The sequence below is a fragment of the Theileria equi genome (assembly GCF_000342415.1).
Source record: "Theileria equi strain WA chromosome 2 map unlocalized gcontig_1105316255051, whole genome shotgun sequence".
NCBI lineage: Eukaryota > Apicomplexa > Aconoidasida > Piroplasmida > Theileriidae > Theileria > Theileria equi.
The window spans coordinates 21928-36706 of NW_004668231.1; the positions used below are offsets into that span (position 1 = coordinate 21928).

General features: G+C 37.9%; 9 protein-coding genes across 9 annotated transcripts, besides 1 other annotated feature; 6 read left to right on the forward strand and 3 right to left on the reverse strand.

Annotated features, from left to right (window-relative positions):
• The first annotated feature begins 114 nt into the window (after window positions 1–114).
• Window positions 115–147: a sequence feature (AT_rich).
• Window positions 148–524: 377 nt separating this feature from the next.
• On the reverse strand, window positions 525–2167 carry BEWA_044860 (protein kinase domain containing protein; the record flags this gene model as incomplete). The annotated part of the gene is made up of 4 exons (XM_004833801.1): window positions 525–1620; window positions 1678–1829; window positions 1901–2020; window positions 2075–2167. The coding sequence occupies 4 exons, from the start codon at window positions 2165–2167 to the stop codon at window positions 525–527; spliced, it is 1461 nt and encodes a 486-aa protein (XP_004833858.1).
• Window positions 2168–2232: 65 nt separating this feature from the next.
• Window positions 2233–3152, reverse strand: BEWA_044870 (conserved hypothetical protein; the record flags this gene model as incomplete). Its single annotated transcript, XM_004833802.1, has 7 exons — window positions 2233–2255; window positions 2296–2380; window positions 2478–2601; window positions 2638–2659; window positions 2694–2788; window positions 2827–2888; window positions 3015–3152. The coding sequence occupies 7 exons, from the start codon at window positions 3150–3152 to the stop codon at window positions 2233–2235; spliced, it is 549 nt and encodes a 182-aa protein (XP_004833859.1).
• A 324-nt stretch (window positions 3153–3476) lies between these two features.
• Window positions 3477–4019, reverse strand: BEWA_044880 (hypothetical protein; the record flags this gene model as incomplete). Its single annotated transcript, XM_004833803.1, has 5 exons — window positions 3477–3591; window positions 3625–3696; window positions 3732–3791; window positions 3827–3885; window positions 3948–4019. The coding sequence occupies 5 exons, from the start codon at window positions 4017–4019 to the stop codon at window positions 3477–3479; spliced, it is 378 nt and encodes a 125-aa protein (XP_004833860.1).
• Window positions 4020–4547: 528 nt separating this feature from the next.
• On the forward strand, window positions 4548–5730 carry BEWA_044890 (hypothetical protein; the record flags this gene model as incomplete). Its single annotated transcript, XM_004833804.1, has 4 exons — window positions 4548–4881; window positions 5040–5331; window positions 5385–5514; window positions 5551–5730. 4 exons carry the CDS (start codon window positions 4548–4550, stop codon window positions 5728–5730), a joined length of 936 nt encoding a protein of 311 aa, XP_004833861.1.
• Window positions 5731–5830: 100 nt separating this feature from the next.
• On the forward strand, window positions 5831–6785 carry BEWA_044900 (hypothetical protein). Its single transcript, XM_004833805.1, has 4 exons — window positions 5831–5885; window positions 5950–6037; window positions 6127–6169; window positions 6225–6785. The coding sequence occupies exons 1-4, from the start codon at window positions 5847–5849 to the stop codon at window positions 6355–6357; spliced, it is 303 nt and encodes a 100-aa protein (XP_004833862.1). The 5' UTR covers window positions 5831–5846; the 3' UTR covers window positions 6358–6785.
• A 543-nt stretch (window positions 6786–7328) lies between these two features.
• BEWA_044910 (gpi-anchor transamidase, putative) lies at window positions 7329–9074 on the forward strand (the record flags this gene model as incomplete). The annotated part of the gene is made up of 3 exons (XM_004833806.1): window positions 7329–7854; window positions 7898–8092; window positions 8128–9074. 3 exons carry the CDS (start codon window positions 7329–7331, stop codon window positions 9072–9074), a joined length of 1668 nt encoding a protein of 555 aa, XP_004833863.1.
• Window positions 9075–9382: 308 nt separating this feature from the next.
• BEWA_044920 (conserved hypothetical protein) lies at window positions 9383–11215 on the forward strand (the record flags this gene model as incomplete). Its single annotated transcript, XM_004833807.1, has 4 exons — window positions 9383–10152; window positions 10186–10244; window positions 10279–10347; window positions 10376–11215. Exons 1-4 carry the CDS (start codon window positions 9711–9713, stop codon window positions 11213–11215), a joined length of 1410 nt encoding a protein of 469 aa, XP_004833864.1. The 5' UTR covers window positions 9383–9710.
• A 187-nt stretch (window positions 11216–11402) lies between these two features.
• On the forward strand, window positions 11403–12692 carry BEWA_044930 (conserved hypothetical protein; the record flags this gene model as incomplete). The annotated part of the gene is made up of 5 exons (XM_004833808.1): window positions 11403–11888; window positions 11949–12136; window positions 12171–12563; window positions 12601–12634; window positions 12663–12692. The coding sequence occupies 5 exons, from the start codon at window positions 11403–11405 to the stop codon at window positions 12690–12692; spliced, it is 1131 nt and encodes a 376-aa protein (XP_004833865.1).
• Window positions 12693–13296: 604 nt separating this feature from the next.
• BEWA_044940 (choline/ethanolamine kinase, putative) lies at window positions 13297–14576 on the forward strand (the record flags this gene model as incomplete). The annotated part of the gene is made up of 2 exons (XM_004833809.1): window positions 13297–14399; window positions 14435–14576. The coding sequence occupies exons 1-2, from the start codon at window positions 13351–13353 to the stop codon at window positions 14574–14576; spliced, it is 1191 nt and encodes a 396-aa protein (XP_004833866.1). The 5' UTR covers window positions 13297–13350.
• Window positions 14577–14779: the final 203 nt, after the last annotated feature.

The window sequence follows — 14779 nt, forward strand, 5'->3', positions numbered from 1 at the left end:
GTTCCATTCTCTGTCATGTCGACGGTACAGCGACAAGTTTATGGGATGCCCGGGCGATGGGGTAGAAACCCGTAACAGGGTGTCAGAAGGATCCCTTATTCTTTAATTTAATCCTATTTTTCATTTTTTAATATTTTTATATTAAAAGGTAAGTTTATATCTAGAATTTGAATTTGTTTTCTTCCAAAAACTTGGCGGTTTACGCAGGTTTTGTGGTCGGCAGTGTGTCCTTGTACTGGGACCCTTTTTCTGACAATATGTGCGCCTTTGCCCTATTGACTATGATGGATTACAAGTATTTCTTGTAGGTGAAAGATGTCTCACGGAGCAAGTAGGTATAAGAAAGCCCACGCCAAGATGCGTTGGAAGGTTTGTCTCCTGTCATGTTTCTGTATCCGCTGTCTCGGACGGTGAATATTCGTGCATATTTACTGTGTAGTAGTATACACCAATTCATGCATCTGTAGTGGAAGAAGAAGAGGACCCACAGGTTGCAGAGAAAGAGAAGAAAAATGCGTCAACGCTCAAGATGATCGCTTGAGCCATGAATCGGCTTCCTTAACTTCTTCTAAAATTTCTTGTTTGGTTTCGTCATAAAGCCAAAACATTAGATTTTTTAAAGATTTAAGCACCCATTCGTCGTACTTGCCGTAGGTATCTGTGTTCCCGAGGGCTGCCATGTTTTCTTGATACTCCTTTTCATGTTGTTTTCTGTTCACAGACTCTCTGTCCTCCTCAATCTTCAGCATTGTCTCGCTGATTCGTTTGCACATCTTCTTGGCTTGTGCGATGCATTTTGAACCTTTGATGTATTCTGCGATGTATTGTACATGGTTTTTTATTTCCTCCTCGGTGTGTATTTTAGTAGTGCTGTGATTATCCTGGGAGATTGTGCTGTCGTTGGGTTTTAGGCTCAGGTCGTTCATTAATTCCGTAATCTCAATGTTTGGTGTAGATTCATTATGAGTTGCAGATACGTCGGAATCTCCGTTTGGAATATTGTCTATGCACTTGTGGAGCCGAAAAGTAAACTCTAACAAATACTTGTGGTTTCGGATTTCTGATATACAATTGCTACCTAGTCTATGTTCAGGGTCAATAACTAGCAAGTGCTCTATCAAGTCCCTGCAGTCCTGATTTACATGATGTGGAAACCTTAAATCTCTAGCTTTTACTCTGTTGTAAATAAAATACGGAGTTGACCCATAGAAGCAGGGTCTTCCTACGATCATTTGATATATCAAACATCCCAAGCTCCAAATATCTCTATTTTTTCCACTGTCTACATTTGATATACTTTCAGGAGGCATGAAATTTGGTGTTCCAACATAGTGCTTGAATGAACGACGTGTTCTGTGATGTCCAACCTTGTTTGTGTCATCCGCCTTTGTTTCTGGATCAGGGTCTTGGTCCGGGTTCAAATATATTGAAGATCCAAAGTCTATGATTTTTAGTGTATTTCCTTCAGATATAGCAACGTTTTCACATTTTAAGTCCCTGTGGACCAAACCACGAGCATGGATATACTCAATAGCATCTATAAGCTGTAGGATATAGAAACGGGCTAAATCATCATCAATGATTCCAGTGTATTTTATCTCTTCCCAAAGTTCACCGTACCTAATAATAAGTGTACAAGTGTAAATGCTTGGTTTTTGTCTCATCTATGAAACGTACTTGCAGAATTCATACAAGAGGTATACATTCATATCATCCCTAAATGTATCTACAAGCCTTATTACATGTTTATTTCCAGGCTCGTTCAGGGTTAATAGAGCATTTCGTTCTTGTTGTACCGATTTTACTTGATTCTTGTTGCTAACAGTTTCCTATAGATGAGTAATTTGTAAATGTGCAAATTTATTTGTATTCACATGAGTATATATGAATGTTCTCTTACTATATTGTAAATTTTTAGGGCGTATGATGTATTTGGGTCCGACTTTAACGTAACGTGCCATATCTGAGAGAAATTACCGGATCCTATGTTCCTCTCGAACTCTAAATCATCTAACCGATACTAAATAATGTGTTTAATGTGATTTTTGGTTATATATGACTGGTTAGAGCGTACCTTGCGATGGCCCGGAGATTCGTCCTTTTTGGAATCTCTCTTTGTCAATAAAGAAACCTTTGGTTCATTAGACAATAAAAATCCTGATTTCATTGTATATACATATTTGACATAATTTATAGTCTATAGTGTGTATGAGATTCTAGTGTGTGTTCCCTCTATTTTTTGTAATGTACCTTGACTATAGAAAAGTGATTTGTACAAAGATGTATTTATCATACTCTGTGGTAATTTCTCCTCTGTTCCGTCGATGTGTATGTTTATTCCAGATCTATTATCCCTATTTTCGAACATGTGTTCTAGGTCCTAAAGAAAATGCTTTAGCTCTGGATAAGGTCCATGTATATGGATGTGTGATTTTGAACACCAAATATATACTGTCCAGCAGGAAACATAATCTAACCATGTGTTGCTCTTCCACGGAGGCTTCGCCATAAATTTCATTCCTTAGGGCTCCTTGGTTGTTACAAAGGATTTGCTTTGTTATCTGCATCCACCAAGAGTCCCTCGAGTATTCATTTGCGGAGCTAGATGGTAATTTTCATGATGTAATGTGCAGTTACCATAAAAGTAGATTTTTAGATTCTAAACAAGGGTGTGAAATGTCTTTGGTAATTACCTGAAGGAACCACGAAACATTCGTTCGAGTTTGGAACAATCAGAATCGGAGGAGTAATCGTCTCCAACTTTATGTTAAGAAGTTCTTCATTGCCTCTGGAAAATGTTTGTCCACATATGCGGAATGTGAATACCTGAGTAGCTTTAACGTGTCCTTCTTTAACACAGCAGTGACCATACATCCACTTTCTAGGTTCTATTTAGGCAAAATTAAGGTATATATGGTTTAACAAGCGTATAGTTCGGGTGAAATGTCGTATTAATGTGCAAAATCAGAAATTACGCCATGGAGCCAAATGCTAATGTACAGATACACACATACCTTATGATCCTTAATAAAGGTCAATATTCCTTGAGTAACTCCATTACATGGTCCGCCCTTGACTTCTTCCTGACGAACAGCTCTAGATGGCCCGAAAGGGATTAGACACGCGAACAATATCACAAATCTAATATACATGGCGTATACACATCATAGCTATGGTTTTCAAACATATATCTACACTTTGTACATACAACAATAGATATGTACTCCATGTAAACAGTGTGTATCCATATTGTTGAATAACGCGATGTCGTGAACTTGACGTAGACACCACATCGCAAAGCCACACTGATTGCGAACTTTTCAATACAGTTGAGAGTAAATCTTATATTTAGGACACGTATGGTACGATATGCGTTTCCAGTCTCCTTTTAAAACACGTAGGTATCCTCCTTGGTGTAAGACCGGATTCCAGCAAAATAGTACTGATAAAGAGTATATTACACCCTAAATCAGTGCTTAAAACATGGCGAATATTGAGAAGAAACAAGCTGATATGAGAAACGCCATCAAGAGAACCAGCGCCACTGATTCTGGAGTAGTTAGCTCCGCAAAACGGAGACATACAAAGTCCCTGTAACGGTGTAACTGCATCATATGAACGTACCACAGTGAATAGACCTTTTTCAGGAGAAACGAACAACCATTTGACACCAAGGTTGTAAGTCTACGCCAAATACTGTACCAGACATAAAATTTGTAGTATAAACGTACCAAACACCCTCATTAGGGCAGGATAAGGAGAGTCCATGTCCGTCAACAGTACTATTTGCGCTAAAATATGTCATACATTTTCAAAATGAAGATACCGTGTCTCATCTTCGCCTAAGGCTTGGTACACATCATCGTGGATTACGCTTTCTCCATTCTATAAAAGGTATGTATATGCTTGTCAAGTGGAAGGTAATTGCTATAGGTATATCTACATACTCTTTCGGAAAAGTTTTCCCTTTGCTGTTGTTTGTATTCCTCAAACTGGGCATCCTGTGAATCCTCCGCCATCTTACTCTAAATAAATATACAGGCAAAGAATCTTGAGTATCTCTGCTTATTCTTTGGAATTTAGGCACGACCTCCGAGTGTAGATAGACCTATGGGGATTCCATGTACACAGGTCTAACTGTGAAATGTGCTCATGTATATTCTAAATAATAAGGATGTAGCAAATTTACAATGTTTAAATGTAGAATAGCGTAAAATAGTACAGGATTCCACGCAAATATCCTATATATGTCTACACGGGTAAATAATGGGATCCCATCGGCAATTTTCCCCTATACTCCTGAATATAGATCCAAAACGTTAAATATATTATACTTTCAAAATAATTTACCGCTTATTTTGAAAATATACCGCGTTTAGCGTCAGATATACCACTATGTAGATATGCAGATATTGTTACACATAATTTTATTTTAATCAAATTTCCATCAATATAAAACGGCATCGTTTCCCTCGTATTGTAATGGGATTTTCCGGGTTCTGTCTTCTATGTTGGGGCTCCTGGTGATTTATCCTAGTGTGAGCTTCATGTGCAATAAATATTACGTATTAAGCTGCTGGTGTAAATACGTTTTTTGTTTATGCAGATATTTAGCGTATAACATGTATAATTGTGAATCATTATTTGACAAGTTGTTACAAAATGGTAGTAACGGTAATAGTACACAGAATTTTGTCGAACAAACTTACTTGAATGAAGATTTAGTTAAACATGAACCTCTAGATAATGTAGAGCATAGTAAATACCATACGTTTGCGCAAGGTAGCGACATTAAATCTGAAAATGGTTATAAATACAATAATCTCACACAAAACAGAGCAATGAACTATGGAGACCATACCCATGATTCATATTCTCAAGGTAAGCTAGTCTTTACATGTGCTACTCATAAATCACGAATGTGCCGCCTATTTCTTCTCTCTACCTAACCTTGCCAACATATGGCATTGTTCTATGACACATCAATTTCCTCTCTGTACAAAGTACTCTGTAAATTCACGGAAACACCAACCATGTAGATAGTAACTACTCGTCAAATGACAGTTTGGGCAATACAGACTTTACACACAATGAAAAGCTGAGGCCATCTGAAGGAGCTTTAGATACAAATGCCCTGTCCCAAGGTATATACGATACACAAGGTACTTGTAAGGATGAGGAAGACGACGATACAACATATATGGGCTTTAATTCCAAAGACGAAAGTGCAATGTATGGCATGAATCCAATAGGCTACCATACTCACTTGGATCAAAATGCGCTCAACGATTTTTCACAGGCGTACGGCAGAAAGGATATGGAAAGTGACACGTACGTTTTTTTGTCCACAGTTTGAGTATTCATTGGATACAATACCTATTTAGGTACCTTCCAATTGCCAACATTGGTAGACTTATGAAGAGCGTATTGCCTCCAAATGCTAAAATTGCTAAACAAGCAAAGGATATGATCCGAGAATGTGTTACAGAGTTCATACTCTTTATATCTAGCGAGGTATGTCTAGACCTTTCCACGAGCATCGCATTATAGGCGTCTGAACTCTGTTCTTTGGAACGTAGAAAGACGTTGACCGGTGAAGATATTCTGCTTGCGATGAACCGTTTAGGATTCGAACATTATGACAAACCGCTAAAGCTCTATCACTCAAAATGGCGCGAAATGAAGGACCAAGGTGTTAGTGTTGCACAATGTACCAGTTTTAGGTATTGATATTTTAAAATTGTGTTTTACGTATTATCTTGTCAGTCGTGTGATGTGAGTCCGGCAACTGTAGGGGCCAGGACTGCGCGTTGCACATTTATTTACATAAGGATGCACTGATAAATATGTTTGGTGGAACATACGAATCCCCTTTGGGGACACTGGTACGTTTTTGGTCCTGTTGTGTCTATAAATCTGCCCATTTACGGTGAAATATTTGATATTTAGAAGGAAGACGCATATATGGTATTCGACAAATGTAAATACATTTTAGGAGGATCGTGTTATAGTAACAGTGCGCAAAAGTTGCTTAAATGTTAGTTTTTATCTAGACCTACACATTGGCTACCACTGCCAGAGCGTCTATAACTCACTAATCTATGTGTTATTCATTATCACATTTAGGGGACTTTGCAGGGCCTTTCTTTATCTCGGTTCTCTTTCCATTGTAAGTTTTGGGTCCACTTTCGGATATTTATACGCTTGTCTCATTTACCATGCAGAACAGTCTATTTCCCGCGCGCTACATACGAAGTTGAAAGGCAAAATGAGGCTTGCGTTGCGCTATTCCTATTCATTTGGATTTTACCGTTCCTCTGTGGTATAAATGCCTCCCTTTTGGGATCGTTTGTGTAAGTGTTGCCCATCATTTTCGTCTAGCAGAGACAATTACAGGCACCATTATGGTATAATGTCTGCAATGATGTATATGATGCTGCCAATTTGGCTCTCAAGTTTCGTTTCAAAACTCTTTCCCATCTTTGTCAAGGTACTGCTCATAGCACCAGCTACCGTGTATTCGTTGTTAGGTGAGATATTTTTGATACAGTATAGCATATCTAGTGTGTTACAAACTTTCAAAATCGCAAGTGGTGGAAAATAAAAGTTTTCTAGCCTTTAGTCCCATGTTTTTCACATACCTAACAGTGGGCATAACATCTGCATTGAGCTGAATTCAGCCTCTGTACCTGAGCTTTTATTGGGATAAAAATGTAAAAGTCATCATTAGCGATGAAGGTATGGTTTTTAACCAATTTACGTCCCTATCAATGGGTAACCCTGATCTAGAATTATTGTTTTCTGGGCATCCATTGGAATTGTTAATAAACTAGACTAGAAGTCTGAATTATATTTCGTGTTTAAAAGAATACTCAACACATTCCTTATACCAATGAAGGATTAAATTATGAAAATCAATCTCATATATGCTATTCAAGAGACATCATGTCTAATTACTATTGATACATTAGAAGAAAAATGAGACAAGCAGGAGGAAGTGAGGAAAATAAATCCGAGAGAGGGGATTATGAATGTTAAAATGACTACAGGATTCCAATTTTGCAAACTTTGACAATTTACTTTTCGGGGTAGACAATCCATTCTTCCGGGTTGTCATCCAAATATTCAGGGTTGACATAATTTGTAGTAGAAAAATACTCGATTTCCTTAGAATCATTAATTTTGCCATTATCCATCTGTTTTTATTATCGTACTTTTGTTTTAATGATCCCCCTTAGATTTGGTTTTCCCGGATCAATTACCCAAAATAGATAGATTCCAATGGGGGAGCGCTATTCTTTTACCATTTATAATTCACTTATCTATAAATGAATATGTATTTGTACTGTATATTTATCATATGTACTTTAATATCCGTAAAATGCAGAAATATTGTGCAAAGTGACTTCATCGCAGGTGTATCTACAGTCGTTGGTCCGGATACCTACGGAGTTCTTCAGGACTATAAAGATGTGTATGCGAGATGGGATGAATATGATGTATCTGGTCTTACTTTGACCACAAGTAAGGGAATTAGTGGTACCAAACGCTCTACACATCGTGATGGTGACTCTACTGAGGGGCAAGAAGCTTTAAACGGATTTTCTGTGGACATATCAAAGTATAGGTCATTCATAAAATCTCTAAATGACCTGGAAAATGAAATTCATACAAAATATAGGCGGGTTAATTCCACCTTTATGAGTACATCCAGGTTTTACTACAACTATAGACACTCTGGAAATGTTTTTGCGGTAATGTCATCCCTTTTGAAGTTTGGAAATCTCTCAAATAATGATACACAGGTCGTTGTTCCGGAAACATGTCTGTGTCATCCCACCAACACAGCTATGGGTATGTTTACATTGTCTATAATTCCATTTACAATGACGATCAGGTCGTCTGTACGTGAACTCAAGTGTAAACAAGTCAGAGTACAAGGGTAAATTGGCTAACGACAGTACAAACGTATTCCTCGAGAATACCAAGGTCACATTCAAAGGGCATTTAGTCAGCAAGGACAGCTTCAGATATCTTGTTACAAATAGGTTTCCAAAGAAATATCCTAATTCTTACAAGACTTATACGTCAGGTATGTTTAGTATTTGAATTACTTTGCATTTATAGATGACTTTGCAAGATTTATTTATGTTACTGGTCATGGAGGTGATTCCTACCTACAATTTCAAGCAAAAACATTCATATCATCTGCTGAGTATGGATTGTATCATCTAGAATTGGGAATAAAGGAACCTAAATTACCCGTACTTAGCATATTAGATACCTGCCAAGCATCGACAATGTATGAAAAAGTTGACAAGGGCACAAAACTGGCGTGGATTGCTTCTAGCATACGTGGAGAATCATCATATTCACACAATCCAAACCATTTTATTTCTGTATCTACTGTGGATAAGTTCACCTTTATCCTACAAAATCACTTGAGGAATGTAATGCAAGGAATCATGACTGGAAGCAAGGCTTCGGTATCCAGATTTTCTCTACACCAACTTTTGAGGACATACCAAAGAGAGAATCCCAAGGATAAATTGGAATATGAAGTACACAATAGCATGGGCAAAGGTGGTAATTCTGATCAAACAACAGAAAACCCAGAGGATACCGACGCAGAGAAGAATTTGTTCATAAAGTATTCAAGGTGGATAAAGGGCACACTGTCCCAGCTAAGCACTGCTTACACATTTTCTATGAGCACCAATCGCCGATCCAAGGATGGTATTTCAGTGAATTATGGAAAGGACAAGAAAAAAACTGAGAAACTTTACCTGGGACAGTTCGCATTCAACTACAGAAAGTTGTATTATAACAGTATCCCATTCCCGTATGGTGGAGGGATTAACACGGAATCGCAAAAATTACACGAGCGGGTAGCCATGGACACACACGAAAAGTATAGAGGATCAATGAACGCATCCACTGACAAACTACACGCTAAAAGGATGGCCAAACATGGTCTAATCGTAGATATTGAGGACAATATCCTTCAAAATTACAGATTAGCTGCATCAGTAATGGCTGCGCTATATATACTGTGCACGCTTACCCGTAATTGATGACTCACTTGTAGATATAATGTGCTAAATAGTTTATATAGCTAGCGGTGAAACTAGGTGTGTACTCTGATAGTCTGCGTCTGGAAGACATACTAAAGCCGACCTCTAACCAAGGCACTAAGTTATCCCTTGATTCAAAATTAGAGCAAACTAATATACACTTTTAAACACTTGTCTGGCAATTTGTGAAAGTAGACAATGTGAAGTATGTGTGAAGGTGCTTCTCCTAGCAAACAGATGAGTGCACTTGTATTTCTCTTCTTAATTTGTGCATATAAATCGGTATATAAATAATAAATATGTGTTTGAGAGTGTAAGAATGCCAATTGTGGTCTTGTGTTTGTAATTGTACGTATTTATGGCTGCTTTCATACTTTGACGCCCTTGTAGTATGGACTATGGAGCATGAAGATACGTGTCCTTGGAAAAATAGCAACCCTCTGATTCGCACGTTGCCAAAAAACTGCCAAAACAGGAAATGTGCAGTATGGAGAGATCTCCGGAACTGGTTCGGCTTCAGGGGCGCCAGTTTACCGCAAGTCGCGTTTCAAGAAATTTTCCGGGATGTAGCACACGATGGATCAGGGTTAGTAGTTGTTTGTCCCTGTTAATTGTCTCTATAGGGTGTATGAGAGAATGTCCGTCGAGGGCGGCTCCCTGTTGGCATCCATCGTGGAACTCATGACTCTCAAAAATCGCAATGATGATCTTTTCATAAACGGGGTGTCTAGAGTTGTTTTTGGTCGTAGCAATGGTACCTGGTCACAGCTTATTAAAGGGCTTAACGCAAGAAGAATTGTGGATATTGTAAACAATGTAGACAATCTTCACCTGTTTGCCAAAAAGTATCTTTGCGGAGCTCAATTGCTAACATCTCCCAGAGCTGTTTCAAACTATCTAAAGGTCTGTATCACATTTTCAATCAATGAAATCGCGGGGGAAATTTTGCACAGCGATCCAATCAAATGGGTCATCCCTTTGGTGCAACATATTTATCATGCAAATAGCTTTAACCATCTGCAATCTGAGTCTGACAATTCACTTTTGACAAGCCTTCATGCCTACATGGGTTATACACGTAAGTTTTTACTTTGTAATTTACAACTTGTAGAAAATGGACTATTACCCCGAATCAAGGAATGTTTTGAGAATCTCCACAACACACCATACGTATGTTTATGAATCCATTGAACATGCTATACAGGGAACTGAGGTGCACGGTTATGTATTGCTGAGTTCATTCGCAACAGAGTACTTTGGTGAACTCTATAAGGTTTGTTGTTGCATAGCAGCATATATAGTTTCAGTCTGATGCAAATTCTGAACGTGTAAAGAGTGAGGCCACAACGTTTTTAAATAGCAAGGCCATTGAAATATTTGCGGCGCTATATATGAAGCTTCATTTAATCCATATTGGTGAAAATATAAATCCATTGAATCAAAGAAGTCTACAAGATATGAGGACAATATTCATAAATCTGCTAGGTGCTTGTTGGTCAATATCGCAAGGCAATAAACGTGATGTCTGGATGGCAAACTTATTTAAAACTTTGAGACAAATCCAGCTAACAGTTATGTTGTCAACTGTTAGAGAGACCACCAGTTTGAAACAGGTGGCATATAAAGATATAAAAAATAGTTCAATCGTCGAGAATAAGGTCGAATTCTTGATGAATCAGGGGCCTAGTACAGACAAAGATCAAGTAGATGCATCTTGTGCCCTTGATATACAGGGATTCGCAGGCGAAATAGGTGCTACTGTTTACAACGCTTGCGGAGAAACCATACACAACCTACAAGAATCCTACGATTATTTGAAGACAAAGGCCTACAAGTTGTTTAGAGACCAATGTAAAGGAACACCTCCGGAACCATCCGGTCACAAACACGTCATATATAACAAGGAAATAAAACAGGAGGTTGACGAGAATACACTTCCAATTAATGTAAAATATATCGGACAAACAGAAACTGATGATGAAACCGCTTATGTTACCATACCTCTAAGCAAAGTGGGAAACAAACGATTTAATTATCGTACAGTTCTAAAAAGGAACGACGAAGAAGTTGTGGAACTCGCAATAAATAGTGTTAAGAAGGAACATCCGGTGTTATGTTTCAAGGTTCCAACTAAATTTTAAACAGCGTGTTTATGCTAGAGCTTCTAGTGCAATTTATACCCGTTGTAGATCTAATTTATCGCATAATCAGGACGAGGCTTCCATAATATGGATTTGTCCTCGAATTTAAAGTGTTTCCTGTAATATATTGCCTAATTGGCTTTATCAACTCTATTTGAACAGAATCTTGTAATTAATCGCATATATAATGATATTCAGTGTGAAAAGAGTTATTGCTATTCACAGTTGTAAAGGTGGAGTCGGGAAGTCCACTATCGCAGCCTCTCTTGGTCTACATTTAGCTTCCAAGGACTTTAAAATCGGACTTTGCGACCTAGACATCTGTGGGCCAAGTCTTTCTGAACTTTTGTCAGTAGACAAAACTCCAGTTTGCTGGTCAAGTCATAAAGGTGTCGAAAAAAATGCAAGGATCGAATACGATGCGAATACAGATGATATGGACATTTTTTCGACTACAGATACTACAAAATGTGAATGTAATATAGATTCTAAATCCAAAAATGTACAAGATACCACCAAAATAGACATGCCAAGCTGCGAATGTAGCCATGAGGAATCTACGCAAATGGCATCAGATTCTACAAACGGTAGTGGAATACAACTTTTAGAACCAAAAACTGTCTACGGTATGAGAATAATGTCATCAGAGTTCCTCCTTTCCAAAGGGAATCCGGTATGAAGATACATTTTATGTGTATCCATATCTCTAAATTTATATACATTCGTGTTTTAGGGATATTCTGCTTATAGAGGACCAATTATAGATCAGTTGTGTTATGAAATGGTCTATAGAACGAATTGGGGTAACCTAGACTTCTTGGTATTAGACCTACCACCTGGAACTAGTGATGTGATTATAAGCCTAGTGGAAAACATAACCATAAGCGGGGCTATAATAGTGACAACTCCGCATGTACTTAGGTAAGAAGGTCAGCAAACTCACGTAATTTTGCAGTTATAATGATGTGATAAGGGGATTGAGATTATTCAGAGATTTGGATATTCCAATTCTGAGTATGGTGGAAAATATGTCATTTTACAAGTGTGATTCGTGCTCCTCTGAAAAGTATATTTTTGGGAAATCAAAAGTGGAGGCTATTTGTAAAGAAAATATGATCGATAACTTTGTAAAAATTCCTCTAATTGGTACTCCAGATTTGGAAAAGGTAGCAGATGAACCTATGGACCCTGTAACTACAAATGCTACCTATACACCGTCGCTCAAAAATATTCAAATGATTAATGACTATCACGACTACGCTTCCGTTCAAAAAGCTTTTGATAAAATCGTTGACCACCTCAAAAATACAGCCTCTTTTATTTACAAAACAAACTACCAATTGAACAGGTATCGTTAATATTATTTAAAACAATCACAACCACAGGAAAAACTTAACCGATCCTAATTTGTCATGTAAGGTTATTTCTCTAAATTAAAGTGCTGTAGGTTCGGGAGGATTTGACTGGTAGACTGTAAAGATATATTCAAGCGTTCACATTCGTAGCTATTCATCCACGTTTTCTGTAGTTTTCCATAAACTAGAAATCTTTTACATTCCAAATATAAACAGTTTTGTAGTCAAACTGTCTTAGGAACTTAATGTAACAATTCACGAAAGTCAGTCTACTCATCCTTGTGGAGTTTATGGGCCTAATTTCACCCATATACATGAACATGTGAAGTTCATTAAAGATTTTCGTATATCTCAAATGCTTTGGTAGGACTGTTGTAGACATTTAAGGGGGATACGGAAAAGGTCCCAGGAGAACCTCTCTGGAACGCTTGGATACTCCTTACAGATAATGCACAAATTCGTATCCATCTATATAGGTCCAGTGAGTCTTTAAAGTATTGTTAAGCAGTTATTGTGTAACTTGTTACTAATCAATCCAAAGTGCCTGGAGCTTCACTGAGCAGCGACTCGGGCGATTGTATAGCGACAATTTGCCGTGATACCAGCCATTATATCTCGTGACCGGGAGGTTTGTGAATATAATGGTCAAATCTTCCAAATACTTTCCATTCCCCATTGTGCAAGGTCCACAAAACTCCTTGCCCAGTAACCTCCACGGTTTATTCCGCATATCCTCAATTATCCATTTAGTGCCTATGGAATATCCTAATTTGAGTTAAAATGGCAAACAGTGGCTCTTGTGCAGGTAGTGAAGAGCGGACGATGGAAGGGAAAGTTTCTCTGGATGATAAAAAAGACTTTTCGTCGGCAGAGTCGGATGCTGATTTGTATATTGAAAATGAATCTGAATTGAAGGATCTGTGTATAAAGAACATGGCATTTGGGAACAAATTGACCCCAAATGATATACACATTACACGTCTAGGACATGCTATGACTAATCATGTATACAAGGTCAAAATCGCAAGATGTGATCCCTCCATGCCACTAAACTTGATACTGAAGATATCCACTCCGTATACTTCTACCATATATGACAAAGGTCTGCAGGATGAAGTCTCAGAGGTACTGGGAAGTGCTCGCTGTGGCCCTAGGATTTTATCAAATTTCAGCTGTGGAATGATTCAAGAATATATAGATGGGCACCCGTTGGACTTTGATCTGTGTTTGAACATCTCTACCCTCACTTCTATAGCATCCGAAGTGGGCAAATTTCATAGGAGAGCTACTGCGGCTGCACCTTCTCATTGGAATAGGACACCAATTCTCTGGAGAAAAATAGATGGCTGGATTCCAATTGCAAGGCGTATGGTTTCGGATAACTCTCTAGATATCGACATCGAAGGGATCGCTGAGTGTTGTAATTCGTTCCGTAAAATTTTGGATAATCACATCAAATTATCCAATTCACCCTCAAATACAATTCTGTTTTGTCATAATGACCTATGTGGTAAAAATATCATAAGAACTGCCCACGGAATTCGCCTAATAGATTTTGACTATTCCGGTTTCAACTATGCTGGTTCTGACATCGCAAAATTTTTCTCTGAAATATCCACACGGTATCATGGTGTGTATCCATATGTATCTATCTATGACTCACTTGATGTTGATCATGAAATAAAAGTTATGTTTATAAGTATTTATCTTTCTGAAGTTCTGGGAAAAAATGTACCTCCATCAGACAAACTTGTTGAGGAATTTATAACATCCTTGCAAATACACATCCTTGGTATAACACTTTTTTGGTGTCTATGGGGAATTACAATGTAAGTTTATCATTAAAATATACACTTTCCCTTAGGGCCGAGAGACCTGAATCTGAATTATCTGTTGAGAAGGACGCTTTCCTACATTGTGCAAGATACAGGTACAAGTATTACAAGGACAACGCTCGGAAGCTTTTAGAAGCTGGGATTATACCCGGAAGTCTGGAAAACCAATGATTCCTACCTGTAAGATATAACCTAGTTTGCTGATCTGAAATTTTAACCCTTTGATCTATAACAGTTACACATTCATGACTCTTTATATTATCTGTAGAGTAATTTTATATATTTAAAACGATTGTCTTGTTAATGCACAGTGATATCTTTGTCTCTACATGTGCAAATTAAAATCCATGATTGCGAGTAAGTCGAAATGGCTA

Bases quoted from the DNA above. Each gene is read 5' to 3' on its own strand.
- BEWA_044900 (XM_004833805.1), top strand. From the start codon at position 5,847: ATGTTTGGTGGAACATACGAATCCCCTTTGGGGACACTG. The intron at 5,886-5,949 runs GTACGTTTTTGG...TTTGATATTTAG, and splicing joins AATCCCCTTTGGGGACACTG to AAGGAAGACGCATATATGGT. The intron at 6,038-6,126 runs GTTAGTTTTTAT...TATCACATTTAG, and splicing joins TGCGCAAAAGTTGCTTAAAT to GGGACTTTGCAGGGCCTTTC.